General features: G+C 53.9%; 12 protein-coding genes across 12 annotated transcripts; 4 read left to right on the forward strand and 8 right to left on the reverse strand.

Moving 5' to 3' along the window:
• Positions 1-858: 858 nt before the first annotated feature.
• Positions 859-3,536, forward strand: ZWF1 (Glucose-6-phosphate 1-dehydrogenase). The gene is made up of 6 exons (XM_018276328.2): positions 859-1,184; positions 1,416-1,488; positions 1,543-1,563; positions 1,626-1,970; positions 2,026-2,965; positions 3,021-3,536. The coding sequence occupies exons 1-6, from the start codon at positions 1,141-1,143 to the stop codon at positions 3,131-3,133; spliced, it is 1,536 nt and encodes a 511-aa protein (XP_018129885.1). The 5' UTR covers positions 859-1,140; the 3' UTR covers positions 3,134-3,536.
• On the reverse strand, positions 3,501-5,734 carry ALG12 (dolichyl-P-Man:Man(7)GlcNAc(2)-PP-dolichol alpha-1,6-mannosyltransferase). The gene is made up of 2 exons (XM_018276329.2): positions 5,513-5,734; positions 3,501-5,449 (listed from the first exon to the last, which is right to left on the reverse strand). Exons 1-2 carry the CDS (start codon positions 5,523-5,525, stop codon positions 3,576-3,578), a joined length of 1,887 nt encoding a protein of 628 aa, XP_018129938.1. The 5' UTR covers positions 5,526-5,734; the 3' UTR covers positions 3,501-3,575.
• A 50-nt stretch (positions 5,735-5,784) lies between these two features.
• On the forward strand, positions 5,785-7,759 carry VE01_06891 (uncharacterized protein; the record flags this gene model as incomplete). Its single annotated transcript, XM_018276330.2, has 3 exons — positions 5,785-5,915; positions 6,022-6,198; positions 7,536-7,759. Exons 1-3 carry the CDS (start codon positions 5,882-5,884, stop codon positions 7,757-7,759), a joined length of 435 nt encoding a protein of 144 aa, XP_018129939.1. The 5' UTR covers positions 5,785-5,881.
• A 204-nt stretch (positions 7,760-7,963) lies between these two features.
• Positions 7,964-9,242, reverse strand: VE01_06892 (uncharacterized protein). Its single transcript, XM_018276331.2, has 2 exons — positions 8,740-9,242; positions 7,964-8,652 (listed from the first exon to the last, which is right to left on the reverse strand). Exons 1-2 carry the CDS (start codon positions 9,153-9,155, stop codon positions 8,223-8,225), a joined length of 846 nt encoding a protein of 281 aa, XP_018129940.1. The 5' UTR covers positions 9,156-9,242; the 3' UTR covers positions 7,964-8,222.
• Positions 9,243-9,412: 170 nt separating this feature from the next.
• CRC1 (carnitine transporter) lies at positions 9,413-11,131 on the reverse strand. Its single transcript, XM_018276332.2, has 2 exons — positions 10,465-11,131; positions 9,413-10,376 (listed from the first exon to the last, which is right to left on the reverse strand). The coding sequence occupies exons 1-2, from the start codon at positions 10,805-10,807 to the stop codon at positions 9,706-9,708; spliced, it is 1,014 nt and encodes a 337-aa protein (XP_018129941.1). The 5' UTR covers positions 10,808-11,131; the 3' UTR covers positions 9,413-9,705.
• A 175-nt stretch (positions 11,132-11,306) lies between these two features.
• Positions 11,307-13,651, reverse strand: MSC2 (Cation efflux). The gene is made up of 3 exons (XM_018276333.2): positions 12,655-13,651; positions 12,384-12,602; positions 11,307-12,333 (listed from the first exon to the last, which is right to left on the reverse strand). The coding sequence occupies exons 1-3, from the start codon at positions 13,302-13,304 to the stop codon at positions 11,481-11,483; spliced, it is 1,722 nt and encodes a 573-aa protein (XP_018129934.1). The 5' UTR covers positions 13,305-13,651; the 3' UTR covers positions 11,307-11,480.
• Positions 13,652-13,875: 224 nt separating this feature from the next.
• Positions 13,876-15,645, forward strand: ALG1 (mannosyltransferase). The gene is made up of 2 exons (XM_018276334.2): positions 13,876-14,284; positions 14,333-15,645. Exons 1-2 carry the CDS (start codon positions 14,029-14,031, stop codon positions 15,517-15,519), a joined length of 1,443 nt encoding a protein of 480 aa, XP_018129935.1. The 5' UTR covers positions 13,876-14,028; the 3' UTR covers positions 15,520-15,645.
• An 87-nt stretch (positions 15,646-15,732) lies between these two features.
• UBC15 (Ubiquitin-conjugating enzyme E2 15) lies at positions 15,733-16,550 on the reverse strand. The gene is made up of 3 exons (XM_018276335.2): positions 16,433-16,550; positions 16,162-16,347; positions 15,733-16,100 (listed from the first exon to the last, which is right to left on the reverse strand). Exons 2-3 carry the CDS (start codon positions 16,331-16,333, stop codon positions 15,736-15,738), a joined length of 537 nt encoding a protein of 178 aa, XP_018129936.1. The 5' UTR covers positions 16,334-16,347; positions 16,433-16,550; the 3' UTR covers positions 15,733-15,735.
• Positions 16,551-16,712: 162 nt separating this feature from the next.
• VE01_06897 (uncharacterized protein) lies at positions 16,713-18,340 on the forward strand. Its single transcript, XM_018276336.2, has one exon. It carries the CDS (start codon positions 16,975-16,977, stop codon positions 17,950-17,952), a length of 978 nt encoding a protein of 325 aa, XP_018129937.1. The 5' UTR covers positions 16,713-16,974; the 3' UTR covers positions 17,953-18,340.
• VE01_06898 (uncharacterized protein) lies at positions 18,292-19,921 on the reverse strand. Its single transcript, XM_018276337.2, has 2 exons — positions 19,543-19,921; positions 18,292-19,492 (listed from the first exon to the last, which is right to left on the reverse strand). The coding sequence occupies exons 1-2, from the start codon at positions 19,714-19,716 to the stop codon at positions 18,587-18,589; spliced, it is 1,080 nt and encodes a 359-aa protein (XP_018129932.1). The 5' UTR covers positions 19,717-19,921; the 3' UTR covers positions 18,292-18,586.
• Positions 19,922-20,314: 393 nt separating this feature from the next.
• VE01_06899 (uncharacterized protein) lies at positions 20,315-21,603 on the reverse strand. Its single transcript, XM_018276338.2, has 3 exons — positions 21,343-21,603; positions 20,900-21,142; positions 20,315-20,741 (listed from the first exon to the last, which is right to left on the reverse strand). Exons 1-3 carry the CDS (start codon positions 21,353-21,355, stop codon positions 20,425-20,427), a joined length of 573 nt encoding a protein of 190 aa, XP_018129933.1. The 5' UTR covers positions 21,356-21,603; the 3' UTR covers positions 20,315-20,424.
• A 107-nt stretch (positions 21,604-21,710) lies between these two features.
• KLP1 (Kinesin heavy chain) lies at positions 21,711-25,088 on the reverse strand. Its single transcript, XM_018276339.2, has 4 exons — positions 24,973-25,088; positions 24,786-24,900; positions 22,258-24,710; positions 21,711-22,200 (listed from the first exon to the last, which is right to left on the reverse strand). Exons 1-4 carry the CDS (start codon positions 24,975-24,977, stop codon positions 21,960-21,962), a joined length of 2,814 nt encoding a protein of 937 aa, XP_018129854.1. The 5' UTR covers positions 24,978-25,088; the 3' UTR covers positions 21,711-21,959.
• Positions 25,089-25,110: the final 22 nt, after the last annotated feature.

A 25,110-nucleotide genomic window follows, 5' to 3' on the forward strand; every position in this document is an offset into this window, starting at 1 on the left:
CCTATCCTCTGTACTATGTAGTAAAGGCGGCAAAATGCACGTCTAGTCTAGTATGTAACGTGGGAAGGCGGCATGATCGTGTGGTAGCACAGCTCATGAATACATCTCATCGGATACAGAGCGGCGAGGAGAGTACAAGGAGAATAGATGCGGACATTCCACTGTATATATACTTGAAAGAGAAGGCGAGTTAACAACCGGTGTGGGTATGCCCAGAAACGGCCGCTCATCGCTGTTTATATCACTACCATGCCGAGCAAAAATTAAAAATCAAAGAAAGTCTTGAAGGACCGATCCATTTCCATTTAACCGGCCATACATACTCCGTTAAAGGCGACCGAAGTGCATATGCGGCCCCCCATCCATGGACTTTTTTTTTTTGCTGACTGAGGCGACAAAGTCACAAAGTCTTAAGAGACGGATACATAAATCTAGTTCGTAATAGTAAAGGTGGTTGGAATTTCTGGGCCGTTTCTGGCTCTTTACTGGCCTGTTTGTGGTGGTTGGTAGGTGATGATTCAGAGTTGTGCAGGCGCCGGATAATCAATAGATACTGTAATCATACAGCATGGAGTATGTAAGTTGGTATGTAAGTTGATATGTAAAGTTCATTTCTTACTGTACGGTGCTGTAAAAAGTACATTTCAGCTTAGCAATTGATTGGGGGGACTCTAAAAAGGACAATATTGCCCTTGGGGGGACAATGACCCTTAATTGGGGGGGACAATGGCCCTCAGTTGGGGGGGGGGAGACTTGGAGGTCCGGCAGCCGGAGAAAATGGTGAATTAAACCCCGCGGCAGAACCAACTAACTGATGGCCGGGCGGGGTGTGGTGACGGGGGTGACGGGGCTGTTTCACTCAACCATTTGTCCCAGAGCTCATCCACCTCTACCTCCACCACCACCACCACCCCAAAGCACATACCACCCTCTAGTCCCATAGTCCCACCACCCTCCACCCTCTTTTGTGAGCTCCCTTCGATAGGACTCACCTCCCCTCTTCAGAGCTACAAATACAAAACATCCAACACCAACCTCACATAACACTGCCCTATTTCTCTCTATTACTACCTCATAACCATCCTCATCTATATTCTACTTTCGTTTTAATCCTGTACGGCGTTCTGTCGCTCGTGAGCAATGGCTGATACTGTCATCAAGAAAGAGGAGCCACATGGTGCTGGGTGAGTTGATATTTCGTGCCGATCTACGTCACAGCTACCGCTGGAATCACAACGCAAAAATGTCGCTGCCGCGCCCATCGTTGTCGCCCATGGCCACAATGATTGATATGGTTTTCAATCAAGGTTATTGAATTCGCGGTCGCGGTCAATCTGATGTTTTGCTGTTCTTTTCTCTTTTCGAGCCGTGCCATGGTGGGGTATCTATCTGTACTGACGTACTTGTCCCGACAGCAACATCGAGTTAAAGAATAACACGGTCATCGTTGTTCTGGGCGCCTCTGGTGATCTGGCCAAGAAGAAGACTGTAGGTTTCAGCGATACTGCTATCTCAATTGTAAATACTGACACTTTTCCACAGTTCCCAGCTCTCTTTGGATTGGTAAGATACCCCGAGTACTCATAGCTCCGGAGTTTACGGGATCCTGTACTCATGCCATCTAGTACCGAAACCAATTCCTCCCCAAAGACATCAGAATCGTCGGATATGCCAGGACTAAGATGGACCATGAGGAGTACCTCAAGCGGGTCAAGTCATACATCAAGACCCCGACAAAGGATATTGAGCAGCAATTGGAGGAGTTCACTAAGATCTGCACATATATCTCGGGCCAATATGATCAGGACGAATCGTTTGTCAACTTAAGGAAACATCTTGAGGAGCTGGAGAAGGGCCGGAAAGAGCAGAACCGCGTGTTCTACATGGCGCTCCCCCCAAGTGTCTTCACCACCGTCTCGCAGCACTTGAAGAAGAACTGCTACCCTGAGAGCGGTATTGCCAGAATCATTGTAAGGAAGCTAACCACCGAGTGCTATTTGATGGTCACTAATATCAGCCCTACAGGTCGAGAAGCCATTCGGAAAGGATCTTGGCAGCTCCAGAGAGCTCCAAAAAGCACTGGAGCCGAACTGGAAGGAGGAGGAGATCTTCCGTATTGATCATTACCTCGGAAAGGAAATGGTCAAGAACATCTTGATCCTGCGATTTGGCAACGAGTTCTTTGGCGCAACCTGGAACCGGAACCACATCGATAACGTGCAGATCTCCTTCAAGGAGCCGTTCGGCACCGAGGGACGTGGCGGCTACTTCGACGAGTTCGGCATCATCCGCGATGTCATGCAGAACCACTTGCTCCAAGTTCTCACTTTACTGGCTATGGAGAGGCCAATCTCGTTCTCGGCTGAGGACATCAGAGATGAGAAGGTCCGCGTATTAAGAGCAATCCCAGCCATCGAGCCGAAGAACGTTATCATCGGCCAGTACGGCAAGTCCCTGGACGGAAACAAGCCATCCTACAAGGAAGACGACACAGTCCCCAAGGACTCCAGGTGTCCAACCTTCTGCGCCATGGTGGCATACATCAAGAACGAGCGCTGGGACGGCGTGCCCTTCATCCTCAAGGCCGGAAAGGCGCTGAACGAGCAGAAGACGGAGATCAGAATCCAGTTCAAGGACGTCACATCCGGCATCTTCAAGGACATCCCCCGCAACGAGCTCGTCATGCGCATCCAGCCCAATGAGAGCGTGTACATCAAGATGAACTCCAAGCTCCCTGGTCTGAGCATGCAGACGGTCGTGACCGAGCTGGATCTCACCTACCGCCGCCGCTTCTCCGACCTCAAGATCCCAGAGGCCTACGAGTCGCTGATCCTCGATTCCATGAAGGGCGACCACTCCAACTTTGTTCGTGACGATGAGCTCGATGCCAGCTGGAGAATCTTCACCCCGCTCCTCCATTACCTCGATGATAACAAGGAGATCATCCCTATGGAGTACCCATACGGTAAGAGTTCTTGAATTGTTTTTGTAAAAAATGTACCAACTAACGATTTACCCAGGCTCCCGCGGCCCCGCCGTCCTCGACGACTTCACCTCCTCCTACGGCTACAAGTTCAGCGACGCCGCAGGCTACCAATGGCCCACCACCTCCACCCAGCCAAACAAGCTATAAACACCCTCCTCGAACCACGAACAAACCGCAGGCAGCGACACAAAATGGTGCGGGAGGAAAGCGGGCACGCGCGCGAACCTCCCCGGCGAGCTGCTCGAACAACATACTAGCGAAACCTCACCTCCTCCTTGTCGCCACCAGTCAGCCAATCTTTACATGCGTTTCTTATCGGTCGGAGTCGGTACTGTTTGGTGCGGGCGCGGGGCACCCCCCCTTCTCCAGGTCCCTGCGGCGGGTAGACGCGCTGGCAGGGCTGCAATTGCGTAGAAAGGGATGGGTTTGATAGACGAAGCGCGGAGGGGAATCGGTAGCAGATTACTCAAACGGCGGAGGACGGGCTGGGGCCGGAGGGGGGTGCTGACGCGGTGTTATTTATACATTCAATGATACATGTTTTCCATGGCCCATCTATTCTAGCTTGCCTGTCTTGTCCCTCCTTAAACTACTCCTCGTCGACCACAGGTTCTACTACCCGCCCCATAATATGGATCTTATGCTCCATCCTCGGCCCAACCCACCACCCTCTCGTGACAAACCTCCTTACCACCTCTTTCAACCCCCCACGAGGCCCCACCATCTCCATCAAAACACCCCAGCCCACCTCCCCCTTACGCCACGACCCCCAAGGCACCATCGCCTGTTTCCACGCCTCCTCATCCGACCCATGCATCATCTCCTCCCCCGGCCTCAACATCTCCACACCCCCCGCAAACCCCCACACCACGGCCACCAACCTCCAATTCCCCAGCGCCTTCCTCCGATCCTCCACAAGCGCATAGTCAAACTGATCCCAGAACCTCACATCGCGCAACGCCGCCTCATCCTCCGTCTTATCATACGCCCACTCGATATCCCAATCCACCCGTCCCCCCTTCCCCGGCAGGACCCCTGAATTCCCCCCATAACTCAGGAAATCCGCCCGCCAAAAAGGTTTGCTCGGCGCAGCTTCCTGGAACCTCGTCACGCCAGTCATACAACTCAACACATCCGTATGCACCCTCACCACCTGCCCCTCCCTCACAAACCCTATCTGCCTATCGATCCCCACCCGCTGATGCAGCTCCCACAGCGCTTCGCCGCCGGGGTAGTTCAGCGAAGACACGAGAAGCATCCCCATCGCCGCCACGAAACTCACCACCACACCCCCCACCACCGCCAGCGAGCCCACTCTATACACCACCCCCCTCGCCCGGCGCGTCCACACATACGACGCCCCCAACGCCGCGGCCGCCGTCAAGGGCGGTATGGCATAAATAATAAACCGCGCCTCCTTGTGCGGCTGCGCGCTATACAGCGCCACATACGCCAGCTGCGGGATCACCAGCCCCCTCGCCGCGCGCGACGTGGCGGGGAAGTACAGCGCTGCTGCTAGCATTGGGATAGCGAGCGGGTTTAGGAGGAGTTTGGGAAGGGAAGAGGAGAAGTATGCGTGCCAGGGTGAAACTCCCCATTCGGACGACGCGCCGTGGTAGGCGTTGAAGATGAAGGATGCGAGTTCGGGCCAGACGGGGCGGAGCCAGAATGCTGAGTCGACGGCGACGGATGCGGCGATTGATAAAGCTGCCGCGGGGAGCCCAGCGAGGACGACGGTGCGTAGATCCGCACGTCGTGTCCAAAGCAGGAAGCCCACCTGCGTAGCAAGTAACAGCGCGATTTCCGCGCGGAAAATCACACCCGCTGCAACCAGCAGATAAATCCCCCTCCTCACCTGACTCCGCTGGCCCGCGGCATTATTCCCGGGCACAGGGAGGAAAGCGCGCGCAGCCTCGGTGGTGAGGAGGAGCGCGAAGGTGTTGGGGAGGGTGCGCGAGGCGTAGAAGGGGATGTGGAATTGTGTTGCTTGGAGGAGGATGTACCACCTCCCCACTCCGGGACCGAATGCCTTTGCAAGCGCGCGCGCGTATCGCAGGAGAGCGAGGGCGGTTAGGGAGCCGAGGATGAAGCGGGCGGTTTGTTGGGCGGAGCCGGTGACGAGGGTGTGGAAGAGGAGTTGGGAGTGGGCGAAGTGGAGGGGGGTGCCGAGGATGGCATTGGTGAAGGTGCGGATGTATGCGAAGGAGGTGGCGTGGAGGAAGGCACGGGTTAGCTGCGCGAGGAGGAGGGAGCCGATGAATGTCCGAGGGACGGCGCCGGGGAAGGTGATGTGGTCGTAGTTTGAGCGGATGTGGGAGGCGAAGGTCGAGGGGGAGAAGGGGGGAGGGTAGGTGAGAATGTCGTGTGTGGCTTGGATGTTGAAGGATTCTTCGACTTTGGTGTAGGGAGCGGCGAGGAGGTGGAGGAGGATTAGGGCGGGGAGGAGGAGGGGGAGGGTTGTCTCTGGGGGAGGGTGGTTAGCTCTCTGCTTGTTCTTTGTGATAGTATAGGTAAGGAGAAACGTACGTAGTCCTCTCATCTTCTATTTCCGCAATCCCATTGTCGTAAATAGTAGTAGTAGAAGTCCAATACGATATATCTATCCTCAATCGAACTCCCCCTTCGTACTTTATATACCAACTTTAAATAGAGTGGATGCCTCGCTGGCCCCTCGGCGCTCTACAAGCTCGGTCGGGACTGCCCTCAAACAGCGAGCTCCCCCCATCAAAAAATGTGGGGACGGAAGTTCCCGCACCGGAATTCTGGCTTCAAGCTCCCTCTCCCACGTAGGTAACCCCCATCGCCAACCCTCCCCCCGCCGCCTTCCCACCCCGCAAAACACATCCTCAGCTGTAATTCTTCTCCGGGGAAAAAGGGAAGCTTCGAACCGACAAGATGATGTTCTTTGGCCTCGGCGGCATCTTCTACTGTTTGTCCCCCCCACCCCTTTCCAGTCCCCCACCGTCCCTGTCTCTCCCTGTTACCTTGGCCCCCGTCGAAGCGGTCGCAAGACAGAAAGCTAACGATAATACAAGTCATGGTCCTCGTCACAAACGCCATCGCCATCCTCTCCGAAGACCGCTTCCTAGCGCGCATAGGCTGGTCGGCCTCCTCAGCGGCGGAGCCCGCGTTCGGTGCTGGGCCCGGGGGCGACGCGAGCGTGAAGAGCAAGATTGTGAATTTGATTGCGAGTGTGAGGACGTTGATGAGGAGTATGTGCTCTCCCCCCCCCCCCCCCCTTTTTTTTTTTTTCTTTTTTTTTTGTTTTTTTTTTGGTGTGGGTGGGGTGGGGGGGGGGGGGAGGGGGGAGAGAAGGGGGGGTGTTGTCGGTGCGTGCGTGCTGTTGTTGTCGCTGGAGCTATCGTCACCGCATCGTATTCTCGTTGCTTTGCCGCCGAGAGTATGCGGGTTAGGATGGCTGGCAAAAGTTCTCGCTGTCGATACATTTATCACCGCTGTGTTTGTACTGTCGGTGGTGTGCTGTCGCCGCCGGCTGTGCTGTTGCAACAAGGAAAAGGGGAGGAGGTGGGGGGGCGGTGTAGAGTGCGAGAAGGGAGTGTAGAAATGCATATCCTTAATTATTTACGTAATACTTCACGGTTCGTGTGCTTCCTAAGAGCCTTCGTCGTCCGATTTTGAATAGTGGCGCCGGTGGTTTTAAGTAGGCGAACGGGATGAAGTAGGAAGGTGAGTTTTTCGGGGTTTGGCATTTTGAGTGTGCTTTGGAGGAGAGGGGTTATTGAGTTGAGAGGGGTGGGGGTGAGAGATGGCCGGGAAAGAATGGGGTATAGGGGGATGGTGGAGTATATCTTTAGTTTCTCAGCTCGTTTTTAACATCCCTCTGCCTCACTCCATACATACAAGCAATGATACCCATCCCTCTGTTCCTATCCCCATCCCCTCCTGCCTTTAGCTTCTATGTAAACCCTCATGTAAGCCCTCCAACTTCCACACATCGAACCCCTTTCGAAGATAGACACACAAAAACCGAATAAACTGTCCACAACCCCAAAAGACTATGAATAACACCAACAGATTTGCAGCAAGACCAGAAAACGGCGTGCATTACATGAGTTCTGAGATGTACTAGTGTGTGAATTACACATATGATTTGAGGCATTTTCGACGGCTCGCGGGATATCACTTGTGTATGTATTCCAAGGAGGGAACTGCTGCTGCTGTCGCCAACGGTCTCGTCGCCGCCAGTATCTTGTCGCCATTAAAGTCCTGTCAACTCGCACCCCACCGCTGCTGGTGTAAAACAGCCGCGAGATCACAGATATAGCGCGTACGGCGACGAGGGAGGTACAGGTCGCTGTGTAGAACAGTTACAGAACACAAAGCGAAGTTCCATGAACTGCAATGAGAATGTATGTGAATTACACATGTGAATAATTGAGGCAGTTTCGAGGGCTCTCGAGGATATAACTTGTGTGCGGCTTGTTGAGAGGGGGGGGTGGGGGGGGCGCGCCGAGGTTGTATGATAGTGTAAGATCTCAGGGGGTATAGCTTGGTAATATTTTTACACTATCACTCACAAGGTCTCAAGTGATAAAACAAAGGTTCGTGGCATTCTACGACAGCGGAGACTCCACGTCACAAGTGAAACTTCTCAAGTTCTCGCCTTGGTTCGGGCCCACTGCTGCTGCTGCTACGCCGTCATGCTTTCTCCTTGATTGGGGGCCACTGCTGCTATCGTTACGTCGTCTCGTCACTGCTGGTATCTTGTTACCGTTTGAGTCTTGCTACCTCGCACCCACCACCTCTGGGTAGTGGACGGCGCGAGAGCACGAGGCGGCAGTGGAAGGGCGAGGAGGGAGGCGTAGTGGATATCAAGGTGGTAAAGGAGGGGGCCACAGCCAGCCTACGCAGGTCGCATTGTCCTTGTTTAGTTGGGAGTAAACGGTTGGTGGTTGGGAGGCCGGGGAGTTATATAGACGTAGGGGATACGTAAAAAAGGGGTGTGGGAAGGCAGCATCCTCACATGGGCAGTCTTCAATATTCTTTGTCAGACTCGGTCTATACGCTGCCATCTATTCTAAAGCCCAAAAGGGGGGTAACCAATGCGATCTATATCTGCTCGCAAAACCTGGATGGATGTGTCGTTCATCCACCCGTAACGCCTGAACCCATCTATAACGCCATGTAACGGTCTATGCAACCCGAAATGCCGCCGTCTCTCCGCAAGCATCGTATCTTCAACCAACCTCTATCCCCAACCTGTGCCACCTCCATCTCAAGCCGCCGACTTCCCCCCCGTCTCCTTCCCATCCCCCACTTCCAACAACCTCATCTCCTCCTTCTCCTCATCCTCCCACTCCACCCCCTCCACCTTTCTATTCAAAAAACTCAAATACGCCTGCCACCCAATCGCCACCACGCCCCCAAAAATATTCCTAAAATCTGGGGGCAAGAACGTAAAGCTGAATGCCGTAACAATGGGCCACAGTTTACAGCTATTAATGAAGCTGGTCGGCACAGTCCGCTTGACGTGCTCGAAGGCGTGTTCGAGGCTGGAGAGGGAGGGGGGGTGCGAGAGGAGGGATTGCATGCCGAAGAAGTAGGTGTTGAAGATGGGGGTGAAGGCGAGCTGGTTGACGACGACTTTGGTGAGGAGGGAGAGGATGGGGGAGGCGTAGTTGAAGGAGTTGCCGAGGTAGACGAACCTATAACATCATCTTTGTTAGCCCAGTCCAGTACAGATCCTCAGCATCCACTCCCCATCCCATCCCCTCGGAGAAGCTCAAACTCACCAAGTATAACTCGGAATCGCCGCCCCCGCCCCAATAACCAACGCCCTCCCCGTCCTCTCCACCTCATACTCCTCCCCTCTAATCCTCTGCGCACTCAAATCGCCCAGGAAATACACAATCAACGTGCTCACAAACTGCGTCGTCCAAGGCCGCGCCCTTTGCGACCGGCTGAACAGGGAAAGCGCCGTCGTAAGCGGCCCCAAGCGCTGCCACAGCGGGAGAGGAGGTATAGAGCCCGCAATCGGGATCGTCGCGCCGGACGAGGGCGTCGTTGTGCTTCCCGATGCAGGCGTCTTCGATGCGTTCGTGTTTGAGGTTGTGGTGCGTTTTGGCGCTTGCTGGCGCCGCAGGAGGGGCGGAGGGCGGCGCAGGGGTGCTGCGGCGCGGAGGCCGGCTTTGAGGGCGAGTCCAGGCATGTATAGGCGTGTTAGGAGGGGGGACGCATGGTGTGAGGTTTTGTGTGAGGGAGGGGTGAGGGGGCGGCCGGGGGAGGAGTAAAACTGAGTCTTAATTATAGTGGCAAGGCGCGATGCGGCGGCTTATCGTGCTTATCGGTAAGCCGAGGGAGATCTTGGCAGGGGATTGCGTCTTCTGCCGTTCCGCTTGCGCCCGGCGGGATCATAGGAAGGTTTGTTTATGAATAACTTTTGGATAATTGGGTGAGAATATGGATGTTGGCTAAAATGGAATGATAATAATGGATCTATCTTTATGCGCGCTTGTACTATATCTCTACAGCCAACTTTCCACAGGAGAATGCCCGTTCCTATGAACACCATCCCACAATACTCCGTCCTCGAATCTGCATCAGCACCACCACATCTTCCATCCCACTGTATATATCCACAATGGGCCTCGTTGAGCCTCCTTCCTCTTGATGCCTTCAATGCCCATCCCTGCCTCCAGTAATCCCGTCTAAAATATCCTTCTTTTCCTTCCCTTCTCTCAGCACCCATCCATCACCCTCTAATCAAACGCCTTGTTCATAAACTGATGCGCCAACTCCACGCCCAAAAACGTCGCCGCATTCGCCGGCACAGCCCTGCAAATCGCCGGCGCGAAACCAGGGAAGAAAGCCTTCAGTCCACCTGCGCGGTACAGCCCCTTCACAACACCCGACACCGTAGGGTTACCCTCCATAGTCTGCAGCCTCGACTTGACGGTATCAACTGGGAAGACAGGGATCCACATAGCCACACCAGCCGCCGCACCCGCCGTCGTAATAGCAGTCAAACTGAGCTGCCCCGAAGGCTTACCGGTGTGGATATCCACCGGAGTAAGTGCGCGCTTAATATACTCGTACGCCGCGAAGTACGCAGCACTACCAGGCCCATCACGCGCGAGCGTCGCAACAGAGCCACGGAACACACTGCGCACGCCGCCCTCCTTGTAGAGCTGGCGCACGACATCAACGCCGCCGCTGTACTTTGGCTTTTCGCCTGGGGCGAGGACCTTCTGGCCCTGGACCTGGAGGAGGACCTTGACGCGCTCGAAGGGCGCGGTGATGGCGGTCATGGGGATGGCGCTGAAGAAGCCGGCGGCGGAGACTTGGGCGATAGAGAGCTGGTTGTCGTGCACGGTGGAGAACTTCTTAACGAGGTTCTTGCCTACGTCGTAACCCCAGAAGGAGACGGCGACTGTGCGGCTGTTAGTATCGCGCCATTTACTTGCGTTTGCCCCGGCCGCCGTCAATTGGCTCGGGGAGTGAATGGGAGGGAGACTTACACATAGGAGTAACCCCCACCAGCGGGGCACTCACGCCGGCGTACAAGCCCTTCTTCAACCCATCCCTCGCAATACTCTTGGTCACCACATCAATAGCACCCTTATACACACCCGCCTCAGCAGTTTGCAGCCTGACCTTCGCGAGATCAAAAGGGTGTCCAACGATAACGGCGCAAAGCCCACCGAAACCACCAGCGGCGAACGAGCGCAGCCCCGCGAATGACTTCGCAGCCACAACCTGGACGTCCTCCTTGAGCTCGGCCTTCGTCTCTGGGATGTGCGGGATAGCTATGGGGAGCTTCTGGAGAGCCTCGTTGGCTTTGGGGATGGGGTTGGACGCCATTGCTTGCTATGGGATCTCTGCGCGAGAGGTGTCGGGTGAAAGGATGGAGAGAGAGAGAGAGGAGAGATAGAGATACGAGCGCGTAGAGAGTAAATGGGAGGAGGAAGATTGATGAAAGAGGGAAGGAGGGAGCAAGCACGGCGAGGAGAAGGGGAAATCGAACTTTTTCGCACGACCAAGAGCTAAATTTACTCGGTGGATGATCGAATTGCGGCGCGGCGCTCGGTGAAGCTTGTGCGAGTGGAACTCCAACCCCGTTGTGCCGAGGCAACTGGGGACGACTCGGTCCCGGGTGGCGGCCTCCGGTTCGGTGTCGTGGGGTTATCATGGGGACAGTGGTGGTGGGGCTTGATTGGTCGGTGGGGACGCCGTCAGAGGGTACGAGGTACATTTAATCCGTTTGTCCATATTATCACGCATACCGGCTGACGACGAGCATCACGGTTTTCAGCTTTGATCACAGCCAACGAGGGATTTATTTTATTTTATATCTTTTTAACGCGCTGACAATTGTATAATCCTTCTGGTACGTAATATCGTTAAACTAAACCTCCCAAATGCCCTCAATGCCCACCCGTAACTCCGAGCGTAATGCAATAATAATGTACCAGTACAGTAGGAGGAGCTTTTCACCCTACCAGAATAAATACAAGAAAGTAGATTTTCACTCCATCTAGAAGCGCGAAGTCGAGTTCGCGGGCGTGCGGGTGTTGTCGCCGCCACACCAGCACTTTGCATCTCCTTCGCGCTCAACCTGGACAACCACATCCATCCCATGACCCAAGAGATATGTTCGCGTGCGTTCGCGAACATCGTCAAGCTGGGACCCGCGCGTCGCGATAACGTGCATAGCGCCTAGGATTGGCTCGCCCTCAACGAGATCAGGACTATCTGCCATCCAGAATCTGGGCACAGAGTAGCTAGCCACGCCTCGTAGGTCGCTAACGCCAGACAGCGTCTCGCGGAGCTTGTATTCCGTATCCGCAGGGATAGTCAATAATAGGCGCTTGGCGCAGCTGCTGACCAGAGGCAGGGAAGACAGAAAGATGAGGATGGCGATGAGGCAGGAGGCCAGGGGATCCCATCCAGGCCAGCCGAGGAAGTAGATTAACACGGTAGACACGATGACAGCGGCACTGCCCATGGTGTCTGCGAGTACATGGAGGAAGATACCACGCATGTTCTCATTGTCGTGAGAGTGACCGTGGGAGTGACCATGATCATGTGAGTGGCCGTGAGAATGGCCGTGGCTGTGCTTTGCAGGCGCGTCTGCACCTCCGGGTATCAGAGGGATGTCGGAGTCAGAATCATGGCCGTGACCCTTATGGTCGTGTTTCTCCTCGCCGTGGCTGTGGCTGTGGCCTCCATGATCATGGCCATGATGATGGTGTCCAAAGCAAGCCATCCCTACCAAGTTAACAGCGAGGCCCATAGAGCTCACGATGAAAAGCTCCATCAATCGCTTCGTCTCGTGTCCCTCCGCCAGGCGCTCAATCGCCTCAATTATAATCTCAACACTAATAAGCCTATGCAGAAGTTAGTGTAGTTCAAGAGCCTCGTTTATATTCCAACATACATGAGAAATACGCCATTGCCGAACCCAGACAAGCTCTCAATCTTCCCAAACCCGTAAGGGAAGCGCTGGCTTGCTGGCCATTTACTCGAGACGGCAGCGAATAAGCCAAGGGCTAATGCGATGCAGTCGAAGAGCATATGAATGCTGTCGCTGAGCAGTCCCAAAGAATCTGTTACGAATCCGTAGAAGGCCTGAACCAACATAAATGCAAAGTTTAGACTGTAGGTATATTAGTAAACGCCGGCTATATCATGCATACGAGTGATCCTACTTCATAAAGTAGAAAATACGCCGCGAGTCTTTCTCGAGGAGTATAGACTGCAGGAGCGGGAAATTCAGCGTACGCTTCAGCATAAACGTTGTGAATTTCGATCGCGGCTCTGCTGCCTTCGGGTTGTGCCCTTGACAGACGTGGTCATCATGGGAATGGTCGCCATGGGAGTGAGAATGCCCGTGGGAATGCGAGTGGGAATGAGAATGCCCGTGGTGGGCATGGCCATTATGTGGGTGGTCCTCAACAGGCTGGTTGAAGTCGACGCCAGTAAACTCCGAGTATAGAGGCGTTGTAGGCTGGTTCTTTGGATATGGGGTATCATCGCCCCCGTTTCCTAGAGGATTCTCATCCCCAGACAACGCCGGTGATTGTTCGCGCACTGGAGATACCGTATGGCGATCAAGGTCCAGGTTGGCAAGATGGTTGGGAATGTGCGCCGACTGCGTGCGCGAGTGCATATTCCCGGTCAATGGTGTCCCTCCTGTGTATGCCGGCCTAGATCCTGCTGGAGCTAACTTGCTAGGCGACGAGGAGCGGTTGTATGATTGCGAATGGCTGTGGGTGTGGCCGCCATGGGAGTGCTGGCGATAGTGGGTGTGAGGGGTGTGAGGTAGCGGAGAAACGGGCAGTGCGTATGTCGAAGCCATAGAAGCCGTCCAAGGGGCGTCGCGTGAAGTGACGCACAGTGATCAAGGCGTTGTTGTTGCTGTTATTGGAGAGGTTGTTGTTGATGTCGTCGTTGCAAGCGTCACCCGCCTGGTCTTGGCCGTCTGAACTCGGCTTGACCGCAACGGCTTTTCGAGAAGCCCCTTGAAGTATTCGACTCGATTCTATTTCGAATATTTGTCGCGGGGACGATAAAGACGGTGTGGATAGTACGATGTAGAAGCCAGGTCAAGAAAAAGAATCCTGAAGAATGCGGCGGTAAGCTGCTCTCTGGTCTGAAGGTTCCAAGTCAACCCAAGAGGGACAGTTTGTTATTGCTCCATGGGGGATATGGGGTCGTGGTGAACCCCTGTTCCAATTTACGATGAAAGTCCGCCGAAGGGATAGTGCAGAATGGAAGCTGATTGGCCAACGCTATCTCTGACTTCATTACCTGCAGGGGTTAGTAGGGTCGCCATCCAACCAGATCGCGCTTTGGCCTGATAACCTGAGGACAATTCGAGGGGGAAGGCGGTGGGTTGCGGCAGAATGTGCCGTACCACTTTGGATCTCAGCCTCGCTGGCCATATCACATTCCACTTGGGAGGCACAGAGACAGTTTCACGGTCGAGCCCATTGGTCTTCTAACATTCCATGCATACGGAATTGTATATCACAATCTATTCCCGGGCTGAAGACATGAATTGTCGCTGAAACACCACCTCCATGCTCCAACTACTCCTGACCATTGTCCTGGTGGCATCGTCAGCATTGACAACACTCCTACTATGTTTACCCACACAGTACAGACGTGGTTCACCTCGGAAAGCGACTGATAAGCCTGCCGATGCATCGAAGCCCGAACCCGAGATCTCCGTCCAAGTGCTGGTTCTCGGAGATATTGGGAGAAGCCCTCGGATGCAATACCATGCCATCAGCATTGCGAAACATGGCGGGCGGGTCGATGTCATTGGATACCAAGGTATGTTTCATCCCAACTCTCCCAGGTTACACTTTTAACATTCTATAGAATCTGCTCTACATCCCGGCCTTGTCGACAACCCTCTTATCACAATCGTCCCGCTTGCGCCTCCTCCATCTATACTATCCTCACTCCAAAAAAGCGGCGTGCCATTCATCATAATCGGGCCTCTGAAAGTACTATGGCAGATCTGGACACTCTTCCACGTACTAGGCTACAAGGCAAAGCCTTCACGATGGCTTCTCGTCCAAAACCCGCCATCCATCCCAACACTTGCCATCTCCCTCGTCATCTGCTTCCTCCGGAACACCCACCTCATAATCGACTGGCACAACTACGGCTGGACCATCCTCTCCGGCACACGCGGTCCCTCACATCCCCTCGTCAAGATCTCAAAGCGCTACGAGGAGATTCTCGGCCGCTATGCTTCGACTGCGAATTTCACAGTCACTGATGCCATGGCACGCCAGCTCAGAAACACACCATACAGCATCAGATCACAAATCTTTACACTTCACGACAGACCCGCAGAGGTCTTCCAACCCATAACCGACACCAAAGAGCGGCAGACCTTCCTATCAAACCTCCCCGACACAGCACTAGAAGCTCAAAACATCATCGCCGGAAAGACCAAGCTCCTAGTGAGCAGCACCTCTTGGACCCCCGACGAGGACTTCTCCCTCCTCCTCTCAGCCCTTGAAGCATATTCCGCCCGCCGCTCCCAGACCGGATCATTAACCCCCATCCTCGCGATCATCACCGGGAAGGGTCCCCAGAAAGAGCTCTACCTCCGCCGCATCGAGAAGCTGAAAGCGGACGGCAAACTCGAGGGGGTGACTATTCTTAGCGCCTGGCTCACGACGGGTGATTATGCGAAATTACTCGCCTGTGCGGATCTAGGCGTCTGCCTACACATGTCTAGTAGTGGCGTTGACCTGCCGATGAAGGTGGTGGATATGTTCGGTGCCGGGCTGCCAGTAGTGGGGTATAGTGGGTATGAGAGTTGGAGCGAGCTGGTGAGGGAGGGGGAGAATGGGAGGGGTTTTGAGACGAGTGAGCGGTTGGGGGAGTTGTTGGTGGAGTTGCTTGGGAAGGGTGGAGAGAAGGATTTAGCGACCTTGAGAGAGGGTGCTAGGTGGGAGGGGGGCAGGAGGTGGGATGATGAGTGGGATAAGACGGCAGCGAAGGTGTTGGGGTTAATTAACTCTGGTGATGGGAAGCCGGGGTGTTGTTAGAATCAAAAGTAGAACTGAAGACAGTTTAAAGTCGTACGATTCCAGTGGCAGGCGCGAACCACACATTCATTAAACTGCCACACTGAACGGACGAACCAGTTTTAAGAATGAAATGGGATATCATAATAACTGCTGTGCCTTAAAAGCATCGCTATGCATACTTGTATATACGCGTTTTTCCACCCCTCCCCCCAAAAAACTCCCTCCCCCACCCCTCTACTCCTCCCCTAAGCTCTCCCTCACACACTGCCTCGTCCTCCTCCTAAACTCCCTCCCCCCACTCTTCTGCTCCTCCCTCCACAACACCGCCGCCTCCACATTCGCCGGACTCTCATCATTCGGCGAGTGCAACAGCGAGATCACAGAAATCAAAATCGTCTCCGGAGACTGCACCGGCGACCACCGCTCCGACGCGCTCTCGTACCCGTATTTGTCGTCCTCGGGGGGGTGGAGGATAGAGATGCAGACGGCGCCCGAGGGGTACACGTTCGGGTGGAAGGGGACGGGCGTGAGGAAGGTCATCGTTGGTGGCATGAGGGGGTAGGATTGTGGGAATGAGAGGTTGGCGCGGAAGTTGGCGCCTGGGGAGGGGAGGGGGTCGTTAGCTTGTGGCACCGAGGGGTGGGCTAGGGGGTGTCTTACCGCCGTAGTACTTGCAGTCATCCGAGATCATGAGCATAACCTCCCACTCGAAGACGTTGGTGTCGCTGACGAGCCCGCACGAGATGCCAGGAAGGTTCTTGTCGCTTTGCATTTCCTTCAGCTGGCGGGCGAGCAGGCCTGCGGCTCCTGATCTGGGTGGTGGTGGAGCCATTGTGGGCTGAGAAGCTGGGGAGGTGGTGTATGAGTCGAGGGTCGTGTGCTATGGTGGGGGTTTTGTGGGAGCTTGGGGGGGAAGGGGTTGGAAGCTTACATTTGGGTGGCTCTTGGGGCCGGAAACTCGCGGGAGTTGGCAGTGAGGGTTTGTTTTGGAGAATGGAGGTTTGAGTGGCGTAGGGTGTAGCTGGGGAGGCTGGATGGGAGTGTTGATGCGAAGATGTAATGGTGCATTTGGCGGGGTCGAAGTTGCTTGGTTGGTTGCGACCGGCTGGTCCGGGCGCTACTGCGTCGGGTAGATGATCTGATAAGATAGTGAGGTTATAAATGTGGGCTTGGCGGATCTGGACTTATCATACTCTATCTGAACTTCAGGTGTTCCGTCTTGTTTGCTGCTGTTAATGTTATGTTGGGCACGGTATAGTAGTTATGGCATGGCCATACTTTTATCATGTATCTCGATGGTTCCTGCCATGTGACTCTGTGTCTAATTGTGTGCTTTGCTTTGACTCTTGAATCCGCTTTTAACTATGCTGTTCGCGTTCACCCCGATCTTTGAGCAAAGTTGCTCATCACGAGACCAGCATACGGCTACTGTTGTCAAAAACAATTTAAGAAATTTTATACCATTCACAGAAAATGTCTAAAGACGACTCCAAAGAAGCAGTTGATCAGGAGGCAGTAAACCAGGAGCCAGTCAACCAGGAGCCAGTCAACGAGGAGTCCGTCAACCAAGAGCCAGTCAACCAGGAATCAGACGACCAAGAGACCCTCTACGAAGAGACCCCCTCCGAAGAGACCCTCTATGAGGAGACCCTTGACCAAGAATCCCTCTACGAAGAGACCCTTTACCACCAGACCCTGGACCCAGAAACCCTCTCCATCCTCGCCCAAGACGCCGCCACCGAAAGAGCCGTCGAAGAAGCCAGCGCCCTCACCATCAACAACCCCTCCGTCTTCCCCGTCTACATCGAATACCTCTGCCGCGGCACCGTCAACGCCGTCACCCTCTTCCACAGCGACGATTCCAACCGCCGCACCACAGCCGGAATCTTCAACGCCATCGTCTTCGCTGCCGAGCATGGCTTGTCCGAGTTCCAGGATCGACTGATGACGGCGCAGATACTGACTGATGAGCCGCTGTCGATCCCGATTTGGGCGGAGAGTTATAGGAAGGTTGAGAGGGGGAATGTGTTTAGGGATTATGTGGCGCAGGTTATTGCTTATGAGCTTGGTGTCTTCTGGGGACCTGCGAGGGAGGTTGGTAGGGAGGAGGTGGCTGATATGCTTGCTGGATATACGCAGCTCAATGGGTATACGCCACTCGGTGGAGACATTAAACCCAATGGACTTCCGCACGTCAACGGAGATGCTCAGCCTAATGGATTCACGCATGTCAACGGAGACACGCAGCCCAATGGACACACACACACCAATGGAGTCGCCCACCTCACCCGCCACACGGAACTGCTTGACGACGTCCTCGACTACATGAAGCCAATCCCCGGCTCCACGCCGACTCATCCAAACATAGCACCAGTGTGTTTCTACCACCTGCATGCATCCGGCGCTGACTGCCCCGATATGTCGTATCCCATGTCATCGTGGATTATGTGATCTTTCGACGCACCCGGTGTGCTGCCTAGCGCACAAGATTTGACATTTTCTTGCTATTCTTTCCGAGCAGTGAGCGTTTCCAATTGGGAATTTGTATAATAGGGCGGAATGATTTGACAGAAGACGGGGGGACAATGAGGAGGGGAAGGACATCTGAAATTCACGCAAGGGTTGGATTCAATTCACGCTTGAGAATACAGCATTTTCGGCAAGAATACGGGGGAACTTCATGTGGTAATCGACAGACACTGAGTTAGTTCAAGAAGAGACCTCACACAGTAGCAGACAATACTTGAGAACACATCAGACAGGAGCGTCATACTTCAGAGAGGGAAACTGCTGGCATTGCAAAGGCTATAACATAAGCGTTGTATTAGAAGTACACGAGTAAATGAAAACTATCAATGATCCTTCCTCTTCGTGTTGACCTTACTTAACGAACTAGCGTTATTCCATCCATCCTCCCGAAACCGCAAAAAAAAACCAGTTCACAGACCTGTGATCCTACACAATCTTTCCCTAAACCAACCCACAAATGAACCGCCGCTCAGCGTATGAGTCGTAGTCAGTCTAGTAGTAGTGCCTATAACAGGCGAAAACCATTCCTTCTTCAATCTCTGATAATCAATCCCACTTAAACCATGAGCATGTACTGCGTGATAACCTCTGGGAACTTGGGCCCCAAGAACATAACGAGCTGCACGTACACCACCGCGGAGAAGAGAATCATAATGCTCATCTGAATAGCGAAACCCTTAAGGTACGCCTTGTAAACGTGCACGCGCGCGTTCCAGTCAACACTCTTCCACGCCTCCTTAATCGACAACGGCTCGCGGTGCACCGACACAATGGTATCCACGTTCTCCTCGATCAAGCTGGCGTGAATGCGAGCCATAACCATGGTGACAGGCACCACGACCAAGATGACGAGAGAGAAGAACATAGCAGCCACAGCGAAAATCTTCACCAAGCACGCCTCGGGATCCTCGATAGTCTCTCCGCTGGCCTGGCGATCAATGCTCTTGAACAGGCCGAGCGCGCCGGCAAAGAGGAATGGTACGCCGATGGAGAGCTCCTCGGACAAGGCAACAATGGCGGTGATGGGCGCAATCTTCTTGAATGTCTTGACGGATGGGAGGCGGCGGAACCAAGGGAGGGGCGAGGGGGCGGAGACAATGGCGTGAGTCCATCCCATGCGGATGGTGGAGAGGACGATCATGGTGAGGACGTCGCCGAGGCCGTAGGGGAGGAAGGAGAAGACGATGCTGAATTGGCTGCAGAGGAAAATGTACACGACGAACATGCTGAGACCGCGGTAGCGGCCGAAGAATCCACCGGTCTCGCGGAGGTGTTGGAGGGTGGTGCGGATGCTGGCGGTGATGGGGGTTTGTTGGATGAGGGTGACCTCGCATTGTTCGAGGAGGGGCTCCTTGTCCGTGCTATCTTCCTTCTCTTCGGTGGTCGTGGTCTCGATTAGGAGGGCGGTGGGGGTCTCGACCATGGCGAGGGTGGGGATGAGGTGGCCGTAGGTGTATGAGGCCTGGAGATGTTAGTTTTGGCCGATGAGAGCGGGGTAGGGAGAGGACTAACCATCATAATGGTGAAGAAGAAGATGATGGAGGTGAAAGCCAAAGTGGCGATGGCGAGAGGGGTGAGAAGGCTCTTGTCGCCATGCTTGCGGTGGCCGCCTGACGATTGATGAGCCTGGTGGATGTCCATGCCTCTCCGGACGATGTGGTTCGTGACGGAATTCATGATAGCCATGGCGACGTCAGTCGCGATAGACGCGGTTGTAAAAGTCGTCTGATGGTGAAAATATCGCTGTTGTCGAAGTCGAAGTTGAAGTTGAAGAAAAGGAAAGAAACGAACGAATGTACGAGGTAGGAAGGAAGGATCGATCGCGATAGACTGTCGTTGGCGGTGGGGACAAGTGACGACGACTGTGTGGTAAGCGGGACTGCGGCGCAGCACCCTGGCGCCTGGAATTCCAAGACTTTCGGGATTTCGGAACCAATCAACAACGTATCATTTCGCTCCTTCAAAACACAACTCGTACATTTCCCCTTTATAGAGGTTTATGTGTTATAATTACTACTACTGCTTCACATTTCTCAATTATCCTACGGCAAATATTATCCAGCGAAGGGATGATGAGAATTCTTTCATTAAATTCTATTTTTAATCCCACTATTGATTCATGTGGCGATATGTTGATTTCTTGATTCTTATATACGAAGTATCACGTGACTTCAATTTCCGAAGTTTCCGGCAGCTGTTTGACAGACTAAAAATATAATTTTGATAAACTTTCACAGGATTTTCAGTTAGTCAAAAGACTAGTGTTTCCAATATTCTTATTCGGCTCTAAAATAACACATATATTTCGTCCCAGATTTCCCTATTTATCCAAGTTTTCTCCCTTCTCTTCATTAAAACGCCATTGTCCCTTCTCTCGTCCTCCCTCTCCCTCCCTCAATCCATCTTAAACCCCACAATCTTCTGCGCCACCTTCAGCGGCGGCGCCAGCAACAACGCACAGAGCACACAGATCACCACAGTGAACCACTGAAAGATCTGCAACAGCCAGTGCGCACCAGGCAAGAAGAACTTGACAAAGTCCTCTGGCTCGTAGTAGTCCTCCTGCGCGCTGATGTAGAAGCGGTCATCCTCCTCCTTGACGAGGCGTAGGACGGTGATCAGAGGGACTTTGGCGGAGTAGAATGGGATGATGAAGAGGGAGAAAGTTTGCGACATTGAGATGTAGAGGCGTTGAGTTTTTGGGTCGAGAACTGTAGTTTGTTAGCATCTATCTCCCCCCCTCTCCCCCCCCCCTTTACCTCAAACCAACCACCCCTTTCCTCCAGAAACCCTTCCCCCCCTCTTCCAGAACCCCGCAATCCCACCACAGTCCCCAGGGCTATATAAAAGATATGAAAGGTGCACATACCAACACTCTCAACATCCACCTCAATCCTCGGACTCAACACCTTATACCACCGATAAATACACCCCATAACCCATCTCGAGTTCACCGCCCCCAACAACGGCACATTCACATCCCCAAAGCTCGGGACGCGGCAGATGGTGTGTCGGAACGAGGCGTCGTGCGTGAAGTTCGCGTCAAGGGCTGCGAGCTGCTGCGAGGGCGTGCCGGAGCAGAGGGTGCGGATTAGCTGGGGGGTTTCTTTGACTGTTGGGGGGGTCGTTAGCTGGATGATACTTGTAGGCGAGGGCAAATTGAAGGGGAGCAATAGGGAATGGAAAATGTAGATTGGGAACAAGGTAATGGGTTCTGCAGGTCCAAAGCTGGAGCTTGCTGAGCTCTATGACACTGGTGGTGGGTGGTGTAGGTATATGCAGCTATATGGTGTGAGAAGTTGTCATGCTTACCTGGATGTTCCATCTCGACTCAATAGCTCCAAGCTCAGTACTTTCCACTAAAAACAAATAGCTAACTTATCAATCGACGACAGCGACAGTATAACACTTCAAAACAAAGGAATTTCCTGTTCCTGGGGGCGTCTATATTTCTAGGGTTTCTATTTCCGTTTTTACCAATCCATAGGGGTCCATCCATCCCAACTGGTTTTCTCAGGACGTTATGACATCACTCCTCACATGTGATTGTCCAATCGATGGCATCACGTTTTCCCACCCCCCTCTCCACCCCTTAAGGCCCAGACCAACCTGGTGTATCAAACTACAGACGGGATATATTCAATCAATCAAGCCTTAATTCAATCTTTCAAATCTTTCATTATCAGGTATCGCTATCGCGTGAGGAGAGTATGTATGACAAGTATATCTGCGCCTGCAAGTGTAAGTATACCAGCCACCACCACCGCCCACCCGGTCCTATCCAATACCCACCCACCACCTTTCTAATCATCCATCCCCCTTCCCAAAATCCATCTCTTCCTATCGAAAACAATAAAAACGCGTGGGTATACATCAGGTCATCTCATCTATGCATGCTATTTACCATCCCCCCCGTCCCCTCCCCCATCCTACTTCTGCCCCGAGAAGAACCATGACGTGCGTTTATTCCCCCCTCCCTCATTCTGCAACCCCTGCACGGCCGGGATGGTCGTCTCCCCTCCCCCCCCCCTCAACGGCTTCGCAACCCTCCCCCCCGCGCCCGAGAAGCTAAACCCGCCCTGCGCCGCCGCCGCGCCCCCCAAGCCGCGTGTACTCCCTACCTTCGCCGCTTCGAGCCGCTCCTTGACGGCCGTGAGCTGTGCTTCGAATCTACGCGGGTCAATTAGCCGGGACGTCCGTCGCCGCTGCACAAAGAGGAGTGTATACCGGTGATTCGCCGCCGTCAGCTTCTCCTGCGAGTCCTGCAGCAGGCTCTCCAGGCTCTGGATGCGCTCATTGCGCGCGATCAGCTTGCGCTCCGCGATCGCGACCTCCTTCTTCAGGCTGCTGTTCTGCTCGACGAGTTGGCGCTGAACGTGCGTGAGCTGCTCGAGGTTGCGCTCCAGGAAGGCCATCTTCTTCTGCTGCGCGCGGTTGTTGGAGGAGCGGAGCACGTTGTTGTATTGTTCGCGGGTCTCGTCGAGGGAGATCTCGAGCTCGACGACGCGCTCGCATCGGTTCTGGAGGTCGCGCATGAGGCTCTTCTTCATGACGTCGAACTCGGCGATCTGCTGCTGTACGCTCTTGCCGTTCGGCGTCCCGGGGGCCTGTGTGCCGTTCGCTGCGGCGCCAGATTTGAGTTTCTGTTGCAAGTCTTCAGCCAATGCCTTTAGCCTCGTGTTCTCCGCCGTCTTGTCGGCGATGTCCTGCTTGATGCCGTCTACCATATCCTGCTGTATGTCCTTCTTGTCGGCGTAAGCCTTCTCGAGTCTACCCTTGATTTCCTCCGAATCGGCTTCGGTCAAGTTACGTTCTAGCAATTCTTCATAGTCTCTCTCCATAGCCTCGAGGCGGGCCTCCAACTCTTCGCGTCTCCTTGACCCGGTCTCGTTAGTGGGCGCAGCGTACATTGAAAGTTCTGCTTGGCGCACGATGCCCTGTGTCTCAACAAGTCTAGTTTTGATTTCTGCAAGAGCATCAGGTGGAATGGCCTCACCGAGCGAGCTCTGCTCGTGAAGAGCATCGATTTGCTCGATTGCTTTCTGGATCGTCCTCTCGTTCTCGCTGAAGACTTCGCCGCCGAGGTCGAAGCCAGCCATCATCGTGGCCATCTTCTCGGCCTTCTTCTTCTCCTTCTCGTCGATAACGGCGCTTGTCTCGCGGGCACTGATCTTGACGTCTAATAATTGCTGTTTAACCTCGTCTAGTTCCGTCGTGAGCTCTAGATTGGCTTCCTTGAAGCTGTCCATGGTGATTTGAGCCTCTTTATTCTCGAAATTTAATCGTTCTAACTGCATCCTGAAGTCATTCACCTCACCAGTCAGTTTCTCATTATCTCTACCAGTCTTTCCAGAGTGCTCCTTGATGTACGAGAGCTCCTCCTTGGCGTCTTTGAGGCTCTTCTCGGCAGCCGCGATCTGCGACTCCTTCTCGGCAAGCTGGTCTTGCAGCTCGTTCTCTCGCCGTAAGAATTCATCCCTTTCATCTTTCTCGATGGGGATGGAGGGGGTACTAGAACGGTCCGTGGCGGGTGTATCTGCTCGACTATCCGAACGACTTTCCGGCTGCAGCCGCGACGGTGTCGACGGCCGAGGTGGACCACGAGCATCTACCTTTGCCCCTTGAACGGCACCAGCAGAGATAGCCGGCGCCCATTTCTCCTTGGGTACGCTTTCTCCACTGCGCCATTGCTGGACTTCGCCCTCCAAATTCTGGACGTAGCTCTCGAACGTCGTGACTTGAGCCTGAGCTTTCTTGAGCAGCATCTTGAGTTCGCCAGGGCTGAGCTCCGCATTGATCTTCGCCTTGTTCTTGATAGCTTTTGCTCGCATTCCGAATCGCATCGTGCTAAGAGTCTCGGCGTCATTGTAACTGCTGGGTGAGGCATTGATGATGAGGGTCGTCCTACTATTACCTCCCAATGATTCCTGAAGAATTCTCGTGAGCTTCGAGTCACGGTACGGAATATGTGACGATTTGCCGTCCGTCAACGAGTTGATAACCATGCCAAGGGCACTCAAACTCTTGTTAATCTTCTTGGCTTCCTCTAGCGTCTGACCGCTGGCACCTGTCTTGCCGACCTTTTCACTACCGGCCAAATCGACCAAGAAGAGCTGACCGCTCTTCGCAGAGCCCGTCTCGACGTTCTTCTGCGTAATCGTAATGACAAATATGGAATGCGATCGTGAGGATTCCTGGTTCATGTTTGTCGCCGCGACTGCTCGGGAATTCCCACCTTTTCTCATGACTTCGTAGACCTCTTGTACACTGGAGACGTAGATCTCCAACAACCCCTTGACGTAAACTCCCCTATTCTTCTCTTCGTGGATGGGCAGATTATCATTCTGCGGGACCAACAAATCTCGGATCCTCTCCATGTAAATCTCCATGTAGCTCACCCGTACTGTATATTCGATATTGCTCGGGCTGGCCACGATACTCGCGAAGATCTGTTCGACAATACGCGGAATGACACCTCGCCCCTGTTCATCCTCCATGTCCGTTCCCATCATCGTATACGACTTCCCCGCACCCGTCTGGCCATAAGCAAAAACCGTCCCATTGTACCCGTTAAGAATATCGTCCACCGTAGGCCTGATCGAGAAGTCGAAGATATCGGACTGCTTCGAAGCCATATCAAAGACCCGATCGAAAGTGAACGAGCCCGAAGCTTCTAGCGACTAAAAATCCGCCATATCAACACCGCCTCTACCCAAAACACCGAACACACAATTTGGAGGAACGAAGCAACTTACATCCAGCTTACACGTATCATCCGAGTCGAACGTGACGATCGGCTCGCCCCCCGACTCAATCTCCCTCCTGTTCTGCGGCCGAAACCGCAGAACGACCTTGATACTATTCGTTGACCTGTTTCAAAACACCTGTCAGCACACCGCCGCCGCCCGCGCGCGCGACATCCCCAGAGAATTTATCACTCACGCCATGACTGCTAGATGCTACGCAAACGGCTCATATGTACAAGGTCGCCCTGGGAGCCACGTTGCGCGGTTGGCGTTGCCGGTGGTCGATGACGATAAGGAGGTGGATGTATGTTGACTTGCAGGGCGGGCGGGCGTC

This window comes from Pseudogymnoascus verrucosus (assembly GCF_001662655.1).
Source record: "Pseudogymnoascus verrucosus strain UAMH 10579 unplaced genomic scaffold scaffold_25, whole genome shotgun sequence".
Taxonomy (NCBI): domain Eukaryota; kingdom Fungi; phylum Ascomycota; class Leotiomycetes; order Thelebolales; family Thelebolaceae; genus Pseudogymnoascus; species Pseudogymnoascus verrucosus.